At 38.6% G+C, this 25013-nt stretch overlaps 1 protein-coding gene and 1 long non-coding RNA gene across 2 annotated transcripts; one reads left to right on the forward strand and one right to left on the reverse strand.

Annotated features, from left to right (window-relative positions):
- The first annotated feature begins 229 nt into the window (after positions 1–229).
- On the forward strand, positions 230–7019 carry LOC122031700. Its single transcript, XR_006125836.1, has 2 exons — positions 230–5251; positions 5942–7019. It is a non-coding gene; the product is annotated as an uncharacterized LOC122031700 (long non-coding RNA).
- Positions 7020–17996: 10977 nt separating this feature from the next.
- LOC122031683 (wall-associated receptor kinase 5-like) lies at positions 17997–20628 on the reverse strand. The gene is made up of 3 exons (XM_042590783.1): positions 19675–20628; positions 19406–19576; positions 17997–19327 (listed from the first exon to the last, which is right to left on the reverse strand). Exons 1-3 carry the CDS (start codon positions 20546–20548, stop codon positions 18144–18146), a joined length of 2229 nt encoding a protein of 742 aa, XP_042446717.1. The 5' UTR covers positions 20549–20628; the 3' UTR covers positions 17997–18143.
- Between the last annotated feature and the right edge of the window lie 4385 nt (positions 20629–25013).

The following is a 25013-nucleotide window of genomic DNA, read 5'->3' on the forward strand; positions in this document are numbered from 1 at the left end:
ACATTTGCAATTTACTTCCATACTTTGCATTTTGTTTAGTATACATAGCATTTCATTTGAATAAAATTTTCCATGAATTTTCTAGTAATATTTTTAAGATGGTAAGATTCTTTTAAATTTGATCATCAATTTTAGGTCATTTGACATGATTTGATTCTTTACTTACATGATATTGGTTAAAATGATGGTGGATTCTATTTTGATCGATTGAGCTTGATTGCATGAAAATACCTAGAGAGGACCACTACAAGCCTATACTCTATTATATTTTTGTGTGGCATGCACTTACAACAATTGAACTCTAGAACTTGCTTAGTTTTTTTCAAAGTCACAATAGCATATGTATGCGTGGTAATGAAGGATTTTGTCATTCTTGTGCCATCCTAATTTCCATTTCTTTCTCCACAATTTTCTTGAAAACATCATTAGCATTCTAATTCTTGAATCTCTTTGCTTGTCATTTTTCTTTTATTGAGAGTTTTGGATTAATTGCTTGATGAGTTAGCTTCACTAGATGAATGAAGGATTAAGTGTGGGGGAGGATTGGCATAAAATCAGAGATCTAAAGACTTTGGAGGGTTTTATGAGCATGAAATTCCATTCTTGAAGCATGTTCTGTGCTTGCCCCTATGAAATTTAGTGATTTTATTGATAATGTGGATGGGGAATCAATTGTTATGGTCATTTGGAGTTTCTTTTTCTTTTCTGGTCCAATTTTCTAGAATTCTTATCAAACTCAGATTATGCTAATTGTCCATGAACAGAAGATATTTAACTCAGCTTGAAGGCTTTATTGGATTCTTTTGGTGATTTCGAAGGAATGGACTGATCGGACATTGTTAGAAAAAATCAGAAATAAGAAACTTGCAAGAATTTATAGAAATAAAAAAAAAATCTGCAGGACTGAATTCAATGATGTTGTATCAATCTGAAATTTGATCTTTGGAAGTATGCAACTTTCTAATAACTCTTGTTGCTTACTTGAGAAAACTGATTGCTTTAAGGGAGCTTAGAATACAAGATATTGGTTGATACTTGCATTCCTTAAGTCCTGAAACCAAGGTATAGGAGTTGCTTAATTCTGATATTTGTCTAGCCAGTCGACTTATACAATATGGGAAAGAGAATCTTAGCTAAGTTGAACTCTGCATTGCTTTAGCTGAATCACCTTAAATTCCAATTGCTGAAACTGAATCTGGAAAACCAGAATTTAGCATTGAGACCAGATATTGTTAATTCTCTAGTCAAAGGAGAAGCTTGTGAAATTTAGTGAATTAGATGCCACCACTGACTTCTGTTTAGATTGTTATAAATTTGGAATTGCTAAATGTAGCAGCTTGAAATTTATTGCATGATTTGAATTCTAATTTTGAGTTTATGTAATGTCAAGTGTGTGTCGAGCTCTTCCTGAAATTCTCTAATCAATGAAGGGGTCAAGCAAAGCTAGATTTATGTAAACTGAATGCATTTACAAGCTGTTGACATACAGAATTAGAACTTGCAGAAATCTACAGAAATGAAAAATCTGCAGGAATAAATTTGAAGATGAGGTTCAAGTAAGCCCAGTTTTGTAATGTCATATTGATGTTCATCCAATCCATGAAGCCATTCCAGATTGTATCAAAAGTTTGGAAAGGAAGAAGAAAGAGATTTCAAGAACTTTATATTGAATTTTGATATGAAGAAAAGAACCATTGTTTAAAATCTGTATCAAAACTGAATGCATTGCACTCTCACTCAGAAGCTTCAAAGCTAGATAGTCTTTGGATTCAGAAACTGATAGGAGATTGAACTTGCTGGAATTTTGATGAATCAGATGTTCAAGTGTTAGTGCCAAGCCTTTGCTGTTCTGTACCAATGTCAGCCAATGGTTGAACCGATTGAAATATATATATTAGAATCAAGAAGAAGAAATGCAGGATGAGTTGCTGTGTTGTGCTGAATTCTGCAGAAATAAACACTACAACTATGGAGCAATGGAAGATTGAAGGAATGCTAATGAATATGACTGCCTCTGAATTTTGCTCATGTCAATGAAAGACTTGTTTAGAGTAGGCTGCAGAAGCATGAATCTGTATAAAAGAAGAAATATGTTGCTGAAATCTGATTGTGTATCGAGTTTGTATCAAGATTCAAGAGTAGTAGTTTAATCAGAGAATGAACCAAGTGAAGCTCTTCTGGGTGCAGAAGTAAATGGTATCCGAGTTCTTCCATGATTTCTACAAGCTGTATATTTTAATAGCAAAGGGTTTCGATTGCTGGAAAAGGAACAAGTAAAGGGGAAATTTAGAAACTGTGAAGCTGAAAAGTGAACTGCAGCAGCTGGAGAACAGAATTCAGATTGGAGAATTGTATCAAGTATGTGTCAATCTTCTATCGCCAGCTTCCAAAATAGTGAGGAAACATTGAGAGGTTTTTGCTTTCATAGTGACAAATGGAGTTGAAATGCTTATCATGTCTTTACAAACTTTGTTAAACAGCATGTTGAAATTATCAAAATGCTGAAATGGAAATCTAGAAAAATTGTAAGCTTGAGGCTGCTGTTGGAGTTCATTGGTGTACCAATTTTCTTGAACCAGATTCCTACTGCAAGCTTAGCTTCTGATTTAAAGGAATGAAAGAAATAGAAATGAAATCCGGGTTATGTTTTGCTGGAAATGGAGTTTTGACTGCTGAATCAAACTATTGGATTGGAATCTGGAAATAACCTGTTTGCTGAGATTTGAGTTGAAAAAAAAAATGTGCTGAAAGGTTATGTTTGTGTAGTACAGTGAGTCCTTACTGGATTTCAAGCCAGAAGTGAATTCCAGTTCTCAGGTGAGATCAAATGTAGAAAAGAAATAATATTAAGTATGAAGCTGGAATCTCTACAGGTGAGATCAAATTTCATCAAGGATTACTGGAAGCGATAAGTGGGTTGGTATTCTTTTCAAGTTTCTTGTGACCATAATCTGGAATCTGGTTTTCTGAAATCTGGTATTCAAAGGAGGATGTTGCTGGTTTGAGATATTTTCTGTAGCTAATAAAAGTTATGAATGAATATATCAATTGTAGTATGATGCATGCCAATTCTTGTTACGAGTTTCTGATGATTAAGGAGTCGAAGTGAATCATGGATGGATGCAAATTCAATGGAACTGATTTGCTGGAACTGTTCAGTATCATTGCAGTGCAAGAAATTAGAGTTCTAAAATCGAATCCCTTACTGGAATATAGAATGAAACCAATGTATTAACAAGTACATGTTTAGTGCCAAACTTCTATGTTGTTTTGATTAGTAACATTATGAATTCCATCACTTTTCAGTCTGGGCAAGAATTGATATTCTGAAATGCTGACTGGCACTAAATTCTGAAGTTACAAATGCTGAAATGCTTAAGCAGTTGGGATTCGTATCAAGTTAATCAGATTTTGGAAGAGCAAAAGATGTGATTGAAACTTGACAGAACTATTTGGTACCAAATAATGGTTATATGGAGACTGATCCAACTAGGTTTTGAACAGCAGTAACTTGGATCCCATCTCTTGAAGTTGCAGCATTTGATGAAAGTTTATGCTAAGCCGAATTCTTCAATAAAAAAAGCTGAAATCACTTTAGGCTCTGAATTTTGAAACTTAATAACTTTGCAAAATGGCACAGTGAGTTAGTTCTGCAGAACCAATAATCTGGAACTAAGTATAAGCAAATGTACTGAAAGAAGTAATAGAGAAGCTGATTAGAATTAGATTGTTGTTCAGTATTTAGAAAGGAATAACCAAAACAACATTATGTGGCAATGTTTGTCTCAAAAAGCTGAAATGATACAATCTGGACAATAATTAAACTGCACTGATTTGAGTTTCTGAAACTGAGTTTCCAAAGAGCTGATAGCTGTGCCAATGATTCTCTGAAAATTTCAGCAGATAGCTGCAAAGTAGTGAGAAGGAATTCGATGTGGCTGTGGAATTCTAGATAGGAAATTGATATAGAAAATGGTTGCTGATTGGAATCAATGAACTTTATTTTGAAGCTGCAGATTGAAGCAACAATTCATAGATACTAGCACCAATTTTAAGGAAATCTGAACTATTGTTGCTGCAGTGGATTGAATTTCTTGTTATTGTTGTTTCTGATTCTTTGATCAGTAAAAAAAATCTGTTGCAGAATTCAGTTGCTGTTTTTACTCAGAATTTAATAATTGCAGGACAGAATTGAGAATTGTTAGAACTACTGAAAAGGAACTGTGAGCTGCTGAAATGTAGTTCATCAGAGAAGAAGAGCTCAAGAGAGGTAAACTAAAACTGGATTCCTTGGAAGTCCAGAAAGCCGATATTTGATGTTGTTGAGAAGATATTTAGAATCTAAGGTATCTCTTTAAGTTGCTGATTTCAGATGTTGCTGGAAATCATTGCCACAGCAGGGTATAATTCAAGGGTTGCTAATTGAGAATTCAATCAGATTTTTACATAACTGCAGAGGAAGAAATAAGAATCTATGATACTCTAGTGCAGGAATTGAGAAGTTTAACTTCATTTCTTAATTGAAGAGCTGTTGGTTAAGAATCTGACTTTAAATAGGGAAGATGGTTACTGCAGTTAGTAAAAATCTGAAAATCTGTAAGTTGCAGAAATAGAATTGAATTGCTGGTTTAGAGCTATGTGATTGAAGTTGAATTTTGTGAACAAGGCTGTTGTGCTGATTGTTGTAAAGTTTTAATCATTCCAGAGCTTAATAAGACCCTGTGCCAAGCTTTTGACACTGATTTCTGATCAGTTTTATATTCTTATTTGATATTTCTTCTTTTCCGAGCTTATCATGGATCATAATATGTAACTTCAATGGATTGGTTTTCTGAAATTATTCAGTCTATAAGAAATCAGGGAAGTATGCTTGTTAAGAAAGGTGGTATTGGAGATGTTTTATTGCAACATATTCAGGAAAATATATTACGATACAGTGGGTGCAAAATGAAGAATGAAAAAGAGAACATTGGCTAGAAATGCAACATTTGTTCTATTGTCCGAGACGGTCAATATTGTAAGTGTGGGGGAGGGAGTTCTTCTTCATAATTGATGTGAGATTGTTGCTGGAATTGTTGCTGGAATTGAAGTGTGAAAGCTGAAATTGAAGTGGAAAAACAGTGAAGTAAGAAAAAAAACAGTGACAAGAAAAGAGTATCAAGAATTGTAAAGATAGAGTATCAAGAATTTTGGATGACCATCAAATTGAAGGGGAGGTTAGCTTGATACTTTGAATTGGTAACAACAAATGGTATTCATCTCTTTATACATCAAATTGATCAACTCATCAAGTATATTCCTCCAATACTCTTATCTTTTCAATTTTTCATTGAATTCTTTTCTTTTGCCTATTCTATCCACTTTCATTGTTCTTTTTGATTCCATCTCAATTCTTGATGATAAATTCCTTTTGATTCATGTATGCTATGTTTATAGTGGTGGAGAATTAGAAAATAAACAAGCTTATGGTAGTGAAATGTTGTGAGTTGTATTGAGTGAGCTCCACATATATGCATTTTCGAGTGTGAGAGTTAGAATAGGTAAATACCTTGCGAGATTGCAACTTGCTTAATTTTTCAATTGGATTGAAGCTACCATACCTACTGATTATTGTTTGGATTGTATTCATAATTGTTTGTGATCTTTAGATGACCTTAGTTAATTACTTCTTACCATCTTCTAGGTATTGCTAGGGGAATTTGTGTGGAGATGATTATTATTTTTCTTGACTTGAATGGGACGCCCAAGACTAAGTGTGGGGGATTTGATAATCATGATTTTGCTACATTAGTTTGGTTCATAATGCATGTTTTTAATGATATTTTCATAGCTTAAAGTCATATTTACTCTACATTTCATAATTTCATTTTATCTTGGACTTAATTGCAAATTGGCTTATTATCATGGTATTTGGTGCTAATATCTGATTCTTATTTTGCAGCCATCAAAAGGGTCATAGACCCGATCAGATCAGACTACACTTGGGCTCAAATCTAGGGCTAAACGAAGCGATCAAGCTCCAGAATAATCGTAGTCGTCCATTGAAGATCTGAGAGATCTGGGCCATCCATCAAGGATCTGGTCCATCCGACCTAATGAGGAGCAGATCTCGTCCGCTGATGAAGATCCAGAGGTTTTGATCCAAATCTGAGTTCATCTAGCCGTTAATCAAGCCCCGAGCAATCTGGACCTTCCAATCAGTTATGAGGAGGATTTAAACCCCGCGAGAAGCTACAGTGCACTTGAGCTAGGTTCCTCGTGATTTTGCTACAGTGTTTTCTTCTTCGCCACGACACCGAAGCTTCCATTCTTCATCTCCAGATCTCAGATTTCGACCCAGTCTTCAACAGCGAATTCGTGGTCTCTAGGCAATCAGCTAATGAAGAGCAGATCGCGATCCGTGGGCGTTCCCTAGATCTGCGATGATTTCTTCCTCGATCCGTTTCCTCCTCAGATTCAAGGGCGTTCTCTAGATCTGAGGCTTTCTGGCGTTTACGGAGGCTAGCTGGAGTTCTCCTGAAGCTTCCGCAATCGTTCCGCTTCCACATAAGCTCGCATCTCTGAGATTGAACTGATCATTCTATTCTGAGCTGCGATTTTCATTTCTTCCTCTATTCTTAACGCAACAAGATCGCGAGCCATAAGGGCATTCTCTGCGGCTCAGCAATGCTGATATCCACTGGCTGAAGGTTCCTGATGCAGCTGTTGAGAGCAGAAGGGCGTTCTCTGCTCCTTTGCAGATCAGCGAAGAGAAAGGATTGGATCTATGAATTGGAGTTTGTGGAATGCTTTAGGGTTTAGATTTCTTTGTTTTAGTATTTGAATTGTGCTCGACTTACTCAAATCATCAGATCTGATTCATTTTCCTTACCATTTCTTCGTATTTCAGATAGCTGCAATTCCATTTCTGTTTTTCTTTGCTGCAATCCCAGTCATGTTTAGTTTTTAACCGAGTTTGCAATCTGACTTTTGATTTGAATTTGGAATTTCTGTTAATACAAATATGTGTTTAGCTTTTAGTCTTCAATTCAGAAAATCCTTGTTCCATGCTTGAATTTGTAGTGATAGTGAATGAATTTAAATGTTGGATGAATCACTTAGTTTTTACATTGTTACCTCTGTTAACATTCTTGATTGAGGGAGTAAATTGAATTATTGCTAGTTGATGAATTAGTTTCAATGGTGCTAGTTTGAGATGTGAATGAATTATTTGATCTATGAGTGTGATTTTGGATGTTGAATGTTATTTTGGTTCATGCAAAATTGAGTTTAGTTTCAAGCCTTAAATGTGAAACTCTTATTTTAATTATTGTATTTGAAGTTCTAAGTTTACAATTTGAATATTTAATAATTGATTCATTTGATTTAATGCTGTGTAAAATCTGAGCCTAATTGATGTTCATTTGTTGAGAAGGGACAAGTTAGGAAGAAAGTCAGCTATCTTTGATTTAATTCTCAATTTTATTAGATGAGTTCGATTTATAATGTGAATCAAATTGAGAAGCTTAATAGATCTTGTTGATGTAATAACTTCATTTGAATTAATTCTAGGATTCACACACATTCACTAGTCATCCTTGGAAAAATACGACTTGGGACTCCTTACTACACGTGTTTTATTTAGTTTAGTTGAGTTCCCAATCTTTATCAATTTGGGGTGCCTTGTGACATGAAAAAAGGTCGACACCAAATTTTATCTGATCGTCCATAGGAAATTTTATCTTCTGACAAAAGGTTAAGACGACTGTTCAGAATTCATTTAGAGTCAGCCGTCACAAAATGACGTTGTAGGCTGAAGATACATCCACAACTATGAAAATTGATCGGCGTGTTCACATCAGAGGCTCCTCCCCTAAGGATATGGCCAGTTTTATTTGGCCGAGCAATTGGACTTCATTGCCCGTGAACCTATACAAAGGGGTTATCATGGTCCATGGGTTAGAGTTCACACAGCTCTATTTGCAGCTGCTCGAATGCTTGCTTGAAGATGATGTTAACTGTACTACCTATAAATGTACGAGTGATGTTATAATTAGCTATAGCAGTCTTTATTATTAAAGCATCATCTTGGGGGACTTCTACCCCCTCTAAATCCCTGGGCCAGAAACTAATCTGTGGTCCGGCCACCCGTTTTGTGCTGCATCAAACCGCATGGATCTTCAATCGTCGAGCGTGTGACTTTCTTACTCGGCTAGAGTCCCCGTCAGTTGGTCCTCTTGCAATCATGCCAATACTGCCTCGAGCAGCATTGTTGCAATTTTCTTCTTGTTGTGTTGAGGGTTATTCTTGCTGAGCCCAAGCAGGTGTTTGAGCCTGCTCAATCTGAGGCTGATGTGCCTTTTGCTGCTGCTCGATCGCTCGATATTCAATTCTTAGCAGACTGTTTTGTCACTGGTATAGTCGATGATTAGGAGCTGGAGAACGATAACGGTACCTGGGACTATTGTTTTGCCAGTTCCTTGCAAGAGAGTAACAATCCTCAATGTTATAGGTAGCTATCCGATGGTATGTGTACCACCGTTGCATTTCCTGAGGAACCTCAACATGTTGTACGGCCTAGGGTCGTGGTTCTTGGTGCCCAATTTGAGAACCTGCCCAAGGTTCTCTTGGTGGTGGAGCAGGTTGTGTTGCGCGATCAACTACTGGGACAGGGGCAGGTGTGGTGACTTCCTTCTTCCGGACAACTTATGCTTCTTCGACATTGATGAACTCTGTTGCTCAGTTAAGTAGAAGGTCAAAATCCTAGGGAGGTCTTCTAGACAGATTGCGAAAGAAATCATTATCGGTGAGTCCTTGAGAAAAGACACTCACCAAAATCTTCGTGGTGGTGGTGGTGGTGGGAACATCCAAAGCCACCTAATTGAACCTTTTAATGTAGGCTCAAAATCTCCGTGGTGGCATTGGGAACATCTATAGCTATCTAATTGAACCTTTTAATGTAGGCTCGTAGTGTTTCTTTGGGCCATTGTTTGAGCGAAAAGATATTCCAAGGGGTCTTGTGATAGCGCCGATTGCTGGAGAAATGCTGAAGAAAAATCTTGCGAAAATCATTGAAATGACGAATAGAGTTATTTGGCAACCGCTTAAACCATCGTTGAGCCACCCCGCCGAATGTGGTGAGGAACATTCAGCATTTCACACCGTGCGCAAATTGCTAGAGCAGAGCCACATTCTCAAATTTGAGGAGATGATCCACTGGATCAGTTGTTCCCGAATACACTCCTACGTTCAAATTATGATTGTGTTTTAGCAATGGATCCTCTAGTACCCATTGAGAGAACGGGGTAATGATTCGTTCTGGAGAGCTATCACTAGCCACAACTTTTCATTTGTGCCTATCTTGGACAGGTGCTTCTCCCGAAGATTCTTGGAATGCTCCCCTTGTCCTAATTGCTCAAGCGATGTACGGAATAGTGTCCGGGGGCGACAGATTAGTGAAAGAGGCGCAGGAAGCAAACGAGCAAGGCTTTCCTCTTAAACGCCTCTTTCTCGCTGATGCGCTGTTGTTGGCGCTGCTAGATTTGGCGATGGTATCGTAGCTCCAGTAGTTGCTTGCCTCTGCTGCAATGCTTTCTGCACTTGGGCCTCGACAATCATCTCGAACTCCTCAAGCGTTATAGCAATAGTTGTGAATTTTCCAGCCTCTTCAATCTCGAAGCTTCAGATTTAGGCAAAAGTTCCCACAGACAATATCAAATTTGATCATGTCCAAAGGGTAGGGAGATGGCGCGCTGGTTTTGGTGGCTAATTTGTTGACCGTTGGAAGACTTCTTCAACTTAGAATGGGGATTTCCTCCAATCCTGCACACAATTCCACGATTCAGCAAAATGTTAGTGACAAAAAATCAGGGAAGGGGTCCCTGACAAGGTCCTCCGACGCTTAAGTCAGTACGACACCAGATGGAGGAATAAAGAACAGTAGAGAAAGTGCTCACACGAGAGTAAAGCTCAAATGATGCTGATTGTGTATCTTGCCAATAGAGAGGACCCCCTTTGTATACCACCTCTCATAATCTCTGTGATCATGATCTGGCTCAAGTTGTCAGAATTTGTTAGATGATGAAAAGTGTACAACCTGGACCATCCGAAATGTTTATACGAGGAATTTTTTATCTACCCATTGATGTACCTCTTTTGTCGTTTACACTTCGCGCCATTACTGAGGCAGTTAGGGGAATATGCTGTTGTGATTAGCTGGCTTCTGAGGGACATAATAACCTTCAAAGAAGGCTTCAAAGGAATATTCCCCGACAAGTTTTGGTGATATGTTATAATATTATCAAAAGTTGTCTGCTGAGTATATCTCGGCTGATCTCAAAGGCCAACCTTATTTATGCCTGCCTTTGTGTTCATCTTATTGGTCATGTACTAAACACTATAAAAATCTATTCAGAGACTGCTATGGTGTCCAAAGTATGGTGAGAATCCATTTGGGAAGTAATATCATTAATTGTATATTAAAATAGCATTTAAGAGACGATATGACATCAAGTAATTTCAAACCCGGCTAGCCTTTACCTGGCCAAAAGTTCATGTGAAGCCTCCAGAGGACAGGTGCCTTTAAGCCTGGCCGAACTTTCACCGCCCGAGCGTGTATTGGGGACTTTATAAGACTAAGGGCCTAAACTCGGCCATCCTTTGCCCTACCGGCCTTTATCCGCCCGCATTTGTACTGAGGACTTTATGAGGCTAAGGGCGCTAAACTCGATCGGCCTTTGCCCAACCGACCTTTATTCACCCACGTTTGTATTGAGGACTTTATGAGTCTAAGGGTGCTAAACCTGGCCAGCCTTTGTCCGATCGGCCTTTATCTGCCCGCGTTTGTATTGAGGACTTTATGAGGCTAAGGGCGCTAAACCCGACCGACCTTTATTTACCCACATTTGTATTGAGGACTTTATGAGGCTAAGAGCGCTAAACCTGGCTTGCCTTTGCCCGAATGACCTTTATTCGGCCGCATTTGTATTGACTTTATGACACTAAGGGCGTCAAACCCGACCGGCCTTTGCCCGACCAACTTTTATCCGCTCGCGTTTGTATTGAGGACTTTATGAGGCTAGGGGCGCTAAACCCGACCGGCATACACAGAGAGCCTTTAGTACCTTGAGCCCCATTAACCTGTCATCAGCTGTGCAAGTTTAAAGAGTTTTTAGAAGGCTAAAGTGCCTAGAGCCCTGACGGTCTTTCATCCGGCTGAACTCCTTGGAATCCGGCCGGTCATTTATTGACCGAGCGCATTATCTCTTTAGTTTCAAAGTAAAACCCTAGAGTCATTATGTCCGACCGGGTTCGTAGCCAGTCGTCCGTATCTGGGCATCCTGCTATAAGGCCGCACGGACAAGATCTGAGAACTTGGAGGTTGGGCAATCAACAGAACTAGGTGTGGAATGATCCTCTGTCCTAACTTTGATCGCCACATTACCTTAAATTTGGCTACCACGTCATCTTCTAGATTTGCTCACTATAACCCATATCACATACCATACAAGATTCAGTCAATCGAAAAGGCTTAACTCAAATGATACATCATATGTCAGCCCAAGAGAATCCCTGACTGTTGTAAAAAGCCTGCAGCAATCGGATAGATGTGCTAGCAGATCATATTTATAATTTACAACCAAAAATCAAAAAGATAGGCAACTGGGTAACAGGTTCATAATCCTATGTAAGTCATAAAAGAATGACTATGAAAAGAAAAGGAATTATGGGTCACAATCAAGGTCTTAAACACGAAATCAAATCCTCTGTCCCCGTGTTCCACACATCATCTCAGCCCATCGGCTGAAGGCCGGCGCTCCGATCAATACTATAACTCTTAGGGAAGGTGAACCCAAGGGGATCGCCATCGGCACGATCGGCGCCGGAATCCGGCCGGATCTGAGCAGGGGCCAGATTCCGGCGCCGATCGTGCCGATGACAACCTCCTTGGGTTCACCTTCCCCAAGGGTTATAGTATTGATCGGGACAGAGGCCGGAGGCCGCCGGCAGTGGGCTGGGACGATGAGTAGGACACGGGGACAGGTGATATTGGGGACAGAGGATTTGAACTCCTTAAACACTCATCTGATGCTAACTACTGGGAATCACTAAAAACTTGCTTCATTTCCAGAACAATAGGTACAACTTCCTAAGGATTATAGTGATAATCCACCAAAACATACTTGATTGAACTTCTTGGGCAACTCAATTATCTAAAGGCAACCAAGGAAAGTGTTGAAGCCATTAACTAAATGGATTGATCCATCATCTCCTTTATAAATAAGGCTTCAATAAAACAACCTGTGGACCAATTCCCCCACCCTAGATCCAGAACCTTCAATGCACAAAGAAACAAACCAAGGTAACAGGTCCTGGGATGATAGGAATACCACAATAGGCTCATCGTGGAGAGGTGGAAGACTGTTTCAAATAGACGATTAGTGATAATCTACGTGACTTCCAGAGCAATTTGAGATATTGTTCTGTGATTCCATTTTCCAATGAAGCCAATTGCAGACTCATTCTAACAGCAAGTTAATTTCTATGAACTGGCATGCAAAGATAACACAGAGTAAATAGAAAATATAACAAGAAATGAATTCAAATCTAAGCCTAGAAGATTATGATCCAAGATTCTAGCTCACGATGTATTCGGCAACGTCAAGTTGAAGTATCCACCCATCACTTCTTTATTTCTTATTCATCACCAGGGTATTTAGAACACTTTGGGAAGCAGTTATCTACATATTTGCAGGAGCATCAATGAAACAACTAAGAAAAATAAATCAATAAAATCAAAGCCAAAAATAAACTAAAGAAATAACTAGAACATGGTTTTTCTTAAAATTGGAAGGTTGAGATGGCTATTCCAGAAGGAACAAAGAAACATAGTTAAAGTGTTAAAAGCGATCTTCCAGAAAGAATGAAACATTGAACAAGAGTGTACCTGGAATTTATAACCTCAGCTAGCAAACCCAAGGCAATGCTGAAGAATAGGGGATGACTTCGAAGACCTTGTTCAACATTCTCTTCAATGGCTTCCTCTTCCAGAAGAATTCTTCCAAGCTTAAAGATGAATCTCACCTAGATCTACATGCCTATTTTCATTTTCTTTAAAGATACTTTACTCTCACTCAATCAAATATTTCAAGTAAATAACTTGTTCCTAAATTTGATAATCTTCTGGACACAATCAATTTTTTTTTATTAGTGCTCATTAAATAATTTGTAAACATATTTGTTCACCTTACATTATTGTCATCAAGAAACCTTTTGAAAGAATGCAGACTTCAATGAGTACATTGGAGCTTGTTGAACTGACTGTCCCCAGATAATCAAAACTGCAGACTTCAATGTCTTCCTCAGTGAAATCTCCAACGATACTAACCTACAAGAACAACAGATGGTCAGAACAGTACTCTAATGTAAGTATCCAACAATATTTACTGGTTTATGCCTTATTAATAACCTAACAAAGATAAGATTAAAAGGATAAAAAGTTCAGTACAAAAAGAAATCAGTTATAAAGGACAAAATAATGAGAAAAAATTGTCCACCTCCATATTGTCTGCAACAAATTGATTCATTTTTAACTGATTGAAGTGTCAAATTTTCTAATGACTCTGGACTTGGCTCAACAAATATCTCTCATCAGCGTTTAGCATTCCAAGCATAAGTTTGCAAGTAGTTGAACGTTCCAAGCTCTTCGGGATTGAACGATAATAGGATAAATACAACTGCTTTGCTCTATCAAATGCATCTTCTAGCCAAACACTGTGCTGAAAGACAGTCACAATAAGAAACATATAAGCTTTAACTTGATCTAGTATAAATTTAACTATGAATGTACAGCACAGGAAATTAATCTCTACAGCCTACAGGGATAAACTTGAAAATGGATTCGGAACAAAATAGTTTCCTCGAGTACCATGTGAAGAAGTTGGAAAGCTGCACGCATTTCGTCATCTCTCAAAGTAATACAGAATTCCATTGCAGTGAACTACTCGGTGGACTCTAGCGAGCAATTGATTAACACAGAAAAGTTCTTCTTGGAGAAGAGAAGAAGAATCAACATTCCAAAGCAGCTCAAGAAAGTCTGGATTTGCACTGAACCAACTTGACTCATATGTAAGTATGACCTATGTATGTCCAATACCGAACTAGTCGGGACAAAAATTTTCCAACTGGAACAACTAAAATTTTACCATATGAATAATTTTTTTACTTGATGTTAATATGTAATGGTTGAATTAATCGTTGATTTAAAACAGTCATTATTGATGACCAAGCGGCTGGAGGCAATGAATAATCATTACTTGGTCATTCAATGTAGCAAAAGCATATAAAAAAAATGATAAACCTAGTTCACCTTATTGACTGGCCCTGGGGTAACCGGTCCGGTCCCATGAAATTTTCCTACCGGCCACCAGCGTAAATCAGGAAGCGCGCTCTGCAGGCATCCCAAGAGTCTGGCATTCTTTGGTTGTGTGTCCCATTTGGAATACAAATTCATGTAAATACGACATACCTAGAGATCAAACCATGAGTGTCTGGATGAGAACCTGGATGTCCTACTGCGGCACCAAAGCCCCGGGGACACAGTGAAAGGATATATGTGGTAAAAAAAAGATGATTCGCTCCCCCTTGCGCCCCCCCGCCAACCCGTCCTTAGGCCAATACGGAGGAGGTAAATCACGGGGGGTTGCTAGCCATTAGTGCAGGTGGCTAAGTTATGGGGAGGGAATGCTCGGACACACCGAGTTTCGACCCCGAGACCTCTCCTTATACTTTAACCATCGCACCGTCCCAAGGGGGCATAGAGAAAGCACATAGCTCTTATAAGAGGAGGTCATGACCTTGAGAACAGGGAGAATAATAGAAAAAAGAGAATCCTCCACCTTTGTTTCTCATCTTTCTTCTTTGTCGTGCACTCACTTGCCAACTCTATTGGTGATAGCGTTCGAGTATTCTCTCAGTTCACCAAGAACAATTAGTACTTGATTGTCAACATGGTTTTACCATTATATCCTGAGAAACAAATGTCCATCGTAACCTTGACGCACTGTCGGAGGAGGACGAATCTATTTTAAGAAAACGGTGTCAAACTCAGGCCTCAGTATCAGCCTCGTGTTTCGGCATCATCTCAGCCTCATGTCTTAGCGTCATCTCGACCTCGTGTCTATGCATCTCAGTCTTGGTCTTGACAGGAATCTCTGGTCGCAGTAGATGTCTCAGGTCACGGTAGACGTCTCTAGTCTCGGCATATATCTCTGGTCACGACAGACATCTCTGGTCATAGTAGACATCTTTGGTCTCGGTAGTGTTGGGTTTTTCGGGCCGCGAAAATCACTTTTTCGCGTCGCGAAAACCCCGAAACCCCGTCACCGGATCCGTTCGAAGTAAAATAAAACAAAATTTGAGTACGAGTTTACTAAAGCCGAGATCTACACTAGGAGAAGAGTCTTTACCCTTGATGCGCGCCCTTTGCGAATCCCGCTCGTCCAAGGTGCCGGATCTCAAGATTGTCAAAGTAGACAATCCTCTACACGTATCCACACGAACAAATCAATGGAGGGAGAGCCTTAGAGTGTGCTAGCACTCCTAGAGGGTCTCGGCCAAGGAGGAGGAGAGGGAGAGCAAGAATATGCAAGGAGGAAGATGATAGAATCAATTGGCTTGAATGAAAAATCAATCTCATTCACTCACAAAAGTGGCCAGCCACATGTGTAACTCCTTCTCATTTAATGTGGCCGATCACATTAAATTGAAAGGGGATTTGTAACCTCCATGAGGTGGCACACACATGTGCTAGCCTTGATGATGTGGCACATCATCATTGGTTCTCCTAATGCCAACTCACAAATGAGGTGGCAAATGGTCAAGTCAATCTTGACCTTTCATCTTCCTTCTCTCAAGTCAAGTCAAACTTGACCAAATCTCTCTCATGGTTGATCTAATCTAACCATTTGATTCAAACCAACTTAATATAATGAATCTAATTCATTTAATTCAATTGATTCAATGAGTCATAATCTAAATTAGACTCATTGAACACATGAATTAACTTGAGTCCAACTCAATTAGCTCAATTAGGATTACTCTTAATCCAATTTGATTCATCACATGAATCTAATCCTCTTGGTTCATCATATGAACCTAATCTCCATCTAATTGTCCTTTGTGTGTGACCCTATAGGTTCTTGTAACATTGGCAATGCCCCTAACCTATTTAGGAGCATAAGTAATGAGCGGTATCTAGCAACACATCATTACTACCCAAGTTACAAGAATGTTGAGATCCAACATCACCTTGTGACTACTAATTGTGACTCCTCACAATATATGACATTGTCCTTCTATCCTAGACATCTAGATTGATCAATGTGAGGCATAGACCGTGTCATCCTCTAATCAATCTAAATCTTGAACTTCAAGTAGACTCACTAAATCAAATGAGCTCAATATCTCATATTGACTCATTTGAGAATGGCCATGCACTTCGTGGTCTCACTCTATCAAGAATATCGATATCTCTCCCGTCATATAGGAGGGATAGATCTCATCTACATCACTCACATCCCTCCGCATAATTTGTTACATACCTAATAATCGTCTTTATAGTCCACCCAGTTACGGGTGACGTTTGACGAAACCAAAGTATATAACTCCTTATGTAGGGAACCATGGTGACTTCAGGTCTAAGGACTAGTAGTCATACTAATAGCCACATGAGAAAGTATATGACACTCATATAACGATCCATGATATTTTCTTATGGCGGGTCATTCAGTATACATTCTCCAATGCATACTCATGTGTCAACTTGATATCTCTATATCTATGACTTGTGAGATCAAGTCATCGAGTTGACCTACATGCTAGTCTTATTGCATTAACATTGTCCCTGAATATTAATACTCGACTAGGAATGATTAAGAGTAGTGTTCCCTATATCATCTCACTATCAATTCAACCAATCGATTGATATAGGTAAGAACCTTCTACTCAAGGACGCTATTATACTTAGTTTATTTGACAACAATACAAGTAAGTATAATAACCAAAAACAAATGCTTTTATTTATATAAGAATATGATACAACAAGTCCATAATACAATCATCAAATGATTGGCTCTAGAGCTCTAACTAACAGGTAGACATCTCTGTCCCAGGTCTCGGCCAAGTCTTCCCGACAGTCCAGCCTTCCAAATAGTTCATCTTTTCTTGCTTGACAACTCGAGATTATTAGGTCATCTCAATAGGTCTGATGGTGATTTTAGTTTGCAATTTTAATTTCAATGTATCCCCTATCTCAGGCATGCAATCTTCATCGTGAAAGATTGCCCAACATGCATTTCACTCCTCCCGTGATTGGTTGGATATCTAGATATTTTCTCTCTCATATTGTTATGTTAATAAGTGGGTCATTTCTTTTTCATAGTATATTGTTCAGTTTATTGTTTATTACAGTAATAGAACTATCAATCCCCATTAATCTAGCAACTTTCTGTAAGCAACAATTAATTCTATACAAAGCGCATGAGCTGTCTTCACCAGCATCCATCTATTTGTCATCGAAATATATACATATATAACAAAGTAGCATGAATTTCCCAAAAAACAAACTCAATCAGGATCATCAAAAAATGCATCCCAAGACAGAGCCACTGCAAGTTCACACTAATAAAAAAATATAAAACCAGTTAGTTCTGATGACATACAAACAATTCGATGTTGAAATTAGATTTTAAGTCAAACAGAGACCGCTACAAATTATCATTAATTCTGAAATTTTCCATGTCCATGCACAATAACATTTTAAAGGGGAAAACAATCAATTCCAGTTTTACAAAGAAAGCAGAGACATGGTGAGTGCCCTGCTGAAGTTGTATCCCTGAAGGTCCGCTCTTGAAGCTGAATGGAATGCAAAGTTTGCAGAGCTAAAATGTATTATGACAGCCAAGGTTCCATACAAGAGTGACTTGAAGTGAAAATAATTTTACACAGTAATTCACTCAAAATCAAATTGTTTTAAAAATTAGGCAATACACATATAAATACAGAGGATTAGAAGTTTCAAAAAAAAAACACTTAATAAGGCTAGAACATTAAGCAAACAAAACACACATAATCAACATAGCAACACCATTGAGACCAAGTCCCTATTACAGCCAGCCTTGTATATTGCTCCGTCTTGTGAGTCTTCTCTCAATATTGAAAATAGTATTGGAATTAGCACGATTATCATTTGGCAACCCACTGAGCAAGCTCTCCATTTCTTCAACATTGTGTTGTACTATGAACGGGTGTTTCTTAAGAGTTCTTAATCCATTTAGCTCCTCAGCCACTTCCTTCATAGTTGGTCTATCTTCTCCCTTTGACTTTAAACATTCCTTAATAAGTGCGGTAAGTTCTTGAATAAATTCTATATTACCTTCCAATTTCACTTGATTGTCTAAGATATCTGAAACCCTATTCTGCTTCTCCAACATAGTAAAAGCCGACACCAAACTCTTTTGTTCTTCAGATTCTTCAAAACTAATAACCTTCTTACCTGTAAATAGCTCCAAGAGAACCACACCAAAGCTATAAACATCACTTTTATAGGTCAACTCATATGTCATCAAGCACTCTGGATCAATATAACCATGAGTGAATTGCAACAATGTAGCAAATTGTTTCTCCCCCTTGGGAATCATCTTTGAAGCTCCAAAGTCTGAAATTTTTGCTGTGTAATCCATATCTAAAAGTATATTAGAGGGTTTCACATCTCCATGAATGATTTGAGGTGAAGCTTTTGAATGCAAGTAGTCCAAAGCATCAGCCGACTCATAAGCAATTCGCAGTCGAGTATCCAAGGAAGTTGGAGCTTGATTCTCATTTTCATGAATTAAATGAAACAATGTTCCATTCGAGACAAACTCATAGACCAACAATGGCATCTCAGTCTCCAAACAACAACCCAAGAGATTGACTATGTTGACATGGTTAACATATGATAAAATAAGTGTCTCTGTTCCAAACTGTTTTTTTAAATCCTCATTGATAATCTTAGGCTTCTTTATGGCAACAACAACTTGGTTTTCCAAAACTCCTTTATATACAACTCCATTTCCTCCTCTCCCAATAATATTTTTGTCATCAAAATGATTTGTTGCCTTCTCTAATTCTTTGCTTTCAAATATCTTAAATTTGTTGAGGCCTCTTTGTAACTTCATCTTTTCCTCTAATTCATAGCCTCCGTGTTGTTTGAAATATTTTCTTTTCATCTCTTCAATTTTACTTCTTTGATAGACTACATAGAGACACATAATACATAGTAACAAAATGATTACACCACCGCCACCACCTGCAAGGTTCATACATACATGTCATCTTTATGTTCTGAGTTTATGTTAAATTGGTTGGTTCGAGAGAAGCTTCTTACCTATAGCCACCTTCACAGCTAAGGATAATTTCTGAGACTCTGCTGTGATGCATACTCCATTGTAAGCGTTTCCTTGCGTGCCTTCGGGGCACTCGCATCTATAATCACCTGGAAGGTTCTGGCAGATGCCATCGGAGCATGGATTTGATTGCTGATCGCACTCATTGATGTCTAAAATGTATTGAAGGGCAAAAACTACAGTGTTAGGAATCATCGCATTTACAAAGGCAAAACATATATAATTGAAAGCAGCTAGCTAGCTAGAATACCTTGGCATCCGTCGGAGACGTAAGGATTGCCTTGGTATCCCTCGGAACAGTTGCAGAGATAACCAGGGCCATTGGAGGAGTCGACGCATGCGCTGTATTTGCTGATGCAGGCATAAGAGGTTGGGTTGCGCTTAGCTACTTCACAGGTCTCATTTCCAATGGCCCAGTCCATGACCACCGGCACCCTGCCGTCGTTAATTTGCATGAATTGGTTCGTGGTGATGTAAGATGTTTCGAAGCGGAACCACTCGGCCTCCAACAAGGCGGCGTAGCTGCATCTGCTAAATCTCCAAGTATTCGAGTTGTTGAAACATGATTGTCCAAAGCTGACTTCATAGTATCTGAGATTCTTGGGTATGGAAGTCTGGCAACAACCCATGCCGGAGCAGGAGTCATTGACGATGCTCTGTTCATCCCGGCACATGGACACACAGCCTCTCTCGTAGACATTGCTCCCATCGAGGGCGAGAAAGTAGGCAAGGGTGTTGCATCCGATGACAGTGAATTTGTTGTGCAGATCTGACAACCTATATGGGGTGTTTTCCAGATCCAACCACCAGCTGTAGCTGTAAGTGATATTGTTGTAATTTGAATTGTAGCACGCCGAGGTTATGTTGTTGCGCATGCGCACTTGGCCCGTCACCAACGAAATATTGAGAACCTCAACATTATTGCCATAGAATGGTTTCCTGAGGCCACTTTCGATGGTGTTGCAGGTTAGATTGAAACCTCCTCCCAAGGAACAGTTAGCGCCGATGCCGAAGGGGTAAGGGATCTCTACGACGCCGCATTTCGTTGGGCATCTGCCGTCCGGCACAGCAGATACGACTGCAGGTAGCAGCAGCAGTAGCATTCGGGAGAAGAGCAGAGACATGGGGATTAATTGCTACTGCAGCTAGCTGAATCGTTAAGCCAACACTACCCTGACTCCTCACCATATGACAAGCATAATAAACTAAACTGCACGCATAGACGTAAATACTACCATCGTGTACAGGGAAAAATTTTAAAATAGGTATAAACAATAAAGTTATTATAAAAATAGATAAAATTAAAACTTTTTACAAATATAGGTGAGAGGTGCTCATATCCGGGATTTAAATCCCGGTTCTTTTTTTTTTTAATTTATTTTATTAAATTCCGGGATTTAAATCCCGGATTTAAACAATTATTACGAATTTAATTTTTTTTACAAAATAAAACTTAAGCATGAAAAAAACAATAAGGTGTTCAAAAAATTAAAAGAAATACCGGGATTTATTTTTTTTTACAAAATAAAACTTAAGCATGAAAAAAGCAATATGTTCAAAAAATTTAAAAAAAATTACCGGGATTTAAATTTTTTTACAAAATAAAATTTAAGCATGAAAAAAATAATATGTTCAAAAAATTTAAAAAAAAAATACCGGGATTTAAATCCCGATAATTCATCATATCCGGGATTTAAATCCCGGAATTTAAAAAGAACCGGGATTTAAATCCCGGATATGAGCGCCTCTCACCTATATTTGTAAAAAGTTTTAATTTTACCTATTTTTGTAATAACTTTACTGTTTATACTTATTTTAAAAATTTCCCCTCGTGTACATGTAATAGCTTTGTACAATCATATTTAATCCAACGAAGTTATCCGAGAGGATAAGTGATGATGACGTTTGCAGTTGACAACGTGAGGTTAAATCATGGAGATGTTGGAACATAGGTAGTAAGAAATTTCGACAGCATATGTGATAATATGAGACTTTACTATAAAGTCCTCTGTGTCACATATATCTCAGTCAACACAATCAAAACAATAATAATAAAATACAACAAGCCATCCATGCAGTTTATATATTTCAGCCTCTGACTGACACAATCACACGATTTATATTTGAAAACCACCTACTCCACTACAACGACAAAAAACGTAAACCCATGACAGAAAATCCAACACAGCGAAAACCAAAAGCAGTAGGCCAAAACTTGCTAAAAGTCCACGAGTACAGTTATATATCACAAGTATATAAAAGGTAAAACATATAAACCCATTGTCCAAAATGAAAACCCGTCGCGATAAGTAGTGGGGGACTAGCGACTGGAATCTCCTGATGACATCAATCTGAAATGGTAATATCAACGGGATGAGTCTATAACTAATAGTAATAAATATGCGTATAGTCTCCTGAGATAATCTACAATGCAAAACTGAAAGAGAAGGGAGAAGCTGTACTTACCAAGACCTCCTATCAGGATAGGTCGTCAGACCGAAAATAACATGTCCCTGTATACATGTCAATCATATGCATCCATCCAATATGTAGCAAATAAAGTGCAACAAACACAAGCAATAAATGCATCATGCATATGATGTCAATGACATGTCCTGGTCACTCCTGACGTCAGTCAGACATCTCACACACGATGGTGAGACCGAGTGGGTAGGGTTGTGACAACTGTGCACTCTGCCGTCACTGCTCCTGATAAGTGACCGAGTGGACAAAATGTTATCGGAATACACCTATCCTCCAACCCTAAATCATAAGTGGGGGAGCTCAATGCTCTCATCTCTCTGAGCCAGTCTAAAGGAGGGATCCCTGACATGCTACCACGCTGCAGTCACACTACCCATGAGCGGACCAACGGAGCACTGATAAAGCAACCTGCAGCAATACACCCTGCCTGAATAAAAACCACTAACTCATGAGTGGTGTGTGTGCAAATACATGTAACTGGCGATATGCTAAACAATAATGGAGTTGTTAATCGCTTAGCATGCAATCATGCGAAATGGTGCATGACACTAAACATGAAAAATCCTGACCATATCTACCTCCAAAAATATGTACCAAAATGTGTGGATCAAATAATCAGATCTAGGTACACAAGTCAGATATGGTAAATGATTAGTCCGGTATATCACATGGTATGGTATGTCACTACCTCTATAACATAAATAATAAACAGGGACATGAATACTAAACATGTAACAAACAAAACATGCTCGAAAACAAATGGTGATATACCGATGCAGGTATAAACATAATTATTACTACTTGTTAAAATCTACTAAGCATATTAACATGACATTATCTAAAAGATAAGTCAAGGTACCCGCTTCCAATGTAGATTGAGCTAATCAACCTCTATGTCAAAGTGCTCGTCCCGAATCTGAATCCTGTAATAAATTGTATAGTTTAGCTAAATTTTATTGTAAACAAAATAGCTAAACCAAAATCCTTATTCACTAGGAACCTTAATTATTCCAAATTTCCATCGTACACATTTACTTCATGAATAATACTAACCATTTCACAATTCAATAGTTTAACTAAACATAGATGAATGTCAACCACTCACCCAAGATATAGGGATTCCTCAGTTGGTCGATGTCGGAGGTACACGCTACGATACCACTGTCCAGCATGGTTAAATGCCCAAAAATTAGCAATCCATCACTGCATCACCTATTTTAGAGGCTAGGGTTAACGCTTACCTCATATTTAGCAGCTAAGAAGGTTTTTCCTCGCTGCCGAAACAGAGATCCGACGATGGGACAACGTTGATTCCAACAAGGAGCTACAGCTTCCCTCGAATATGGCCGGAAGTGACGAGATCACTGCCCAACTCAGTTGGTTGTCCAATTCAGCAACCCAACACCTACAACATCTAGGTCAAGCTGCTGTAGCAGTTGGTGAAGAAGGGATCGAAGATGGGAACTCGACACTAACCTCTGTAGAAGAGATAGCGTCGTGAATGCCGACTATAATCGGAACCCAATGCTGGAACCCTAGACCCAATCCCGGCAAAACTAGGCCTCCGATCTCCTTCTCTTGGCCAGAGATGACTGGTGCGGGGTGGTGATTCAGCAAGCTAGGGCACTGAGGGTAAAAACGACGGCTGTAGTGATGTCAGTGCTGCTCCGTGCGGGGAGAGGGTGACACCTAGGGCGCTCTCGCTCGGCCGTGGCTGTCGGTGGCGATGGAGACTCGGCACCGGCACGATCGAGCGACAGCGACGTCAACTAAGGCGCGGGAGGAAGGAGGAAATCTGGTGAAGGGAAGAGAGATCGGGCAGAGGCGAAGGAGAGGTGTACGACTTCCCTTTGGCCACGGCTTTTTGTTCACAGAGGGGAAGAGGAGGTGTCGTGGCGACGGTTTGGGGAAGCCGAAAGGGCCGGCGTCGCGACAGGGAGAGGGCGTCGGGAGAGCTTAGGGCGCGCGGTGGGGGAGAGGAAAGAAAACAGAAATAGAAAAAGAAAAAGAAAAATAAGAAAAATTAAACATCTCCTCGCTTAAATAGGATGGCCTAAATAAGTTTTCCCGTGACCCAATAATTGATCCCCTTGAATTCGTCATACGAGGTTCGAAAAATTCTTAGAAAATTTCTAAAAATTTCTGAAAACTTTCTTATGATTATTTATCCTTTTTCAGTATTTTACACTCTGTGTACTTACTCCACCCATCACTTGTCCTCTCGATTATTGATTATTATGATTTAACTTTTTCATGATGATCTTGGGTTGGATGAGGATGAGGATGAGGCGCTCGGAGAGGATTTTTTTTTGTTGTTGTTGTTGTTGTTGTTGTTGTTGTTGTTTTCTTTTTCAAGTTGTACAATCAAGTTTGAATAGTTGTAGCAGTATTAATGATGTTTGAAATGTGGATCGCTCATCGAGTTGTGACGGCTTTAATTAGGGGCCCAATAAATTAACTCATTGATGTGATAATGGAGCATTTGTGGATATCCGATCTATTTAAATCTGGTTTGAATCTTCGCAAGTAAACTAATTGACCATTTGACCTTGTCCCTTTGCACCTTATAAATCATTATCACATCGTATCGTTGATCAATTAATTTACTATTCTTACATGATCAACCTTGCCGCTCACCCAACTTAGCCACAGCGGGTTTTTTCTTGCTGATCAAGAAATAATAAAGTTTAGGGTTGTGTTGCATTTCCTTCGAATTGTTACGGAAGAGGGAAGCTAGACAAACAAAAAAAAAAAAGTTTAAGTAAAGGGAAATTAATAAATTAATTAAATAAGTTTAATAGAATTAATATATTTAATCAATTAATTAATTTGTTAATATAATTATATTTATTAAAAATATTATATGGTCTAATATAATTTTTTATTTTTAAATTTAAAATTTTTAAATAAGTATCATTATAAATATTTATAATTACATTTAAAAATAAATATTGATAAAACATCATAATATTATGTTAGGTGAAATTCGTCACCCTAGTGATCACGACTATCTCACACTATTGGGAGAGATATTATATTGGGAAAGAGTAAATAAGGAAATTGGAGTTAGTCATCCGTTAGAAAGATAATTTTTCAGATTTTATT

This window comes from Zingiber officinale, chromosome 11A (assembly GCF_018446385.1).
Source record: "Zingiber officinale cultivar Zhangliang chromosome 11A, Zo_v1.1, whole genome shotgun sequence".
In the NCBI taxonomy this organism is placed as follows: Eukaryota; Viridiplantae; Streptophyta; class Magnoliopsida; order Zingiberales; family Zingiberaceae; genus Zingiber; species Zingiber officinale.

Coding starts and splice junctions, on each gene's coding strand:
- LOC122031683 (XM_042590783.1), bottom strand. CDS start 20,548: ATGTCTCTGCTCTTCTCCCGAATGCTACTGCTGCTGCTACCTGCAGTC. Junction 19,577..19,674: donor CGTCTCCGACGGATGCCAAG/GTATTCTAGCTA, acceptor AATACATTTTAG/ACATCAATGAGTGCGATCAG. Junction 19,328..19,405: donor AGCTGTGAAGGTGGCTATAG/GTAAGAAGCTTC, acceptor TGAACCTTGCAG/GTGGTGGCGGTGGTGTAATC.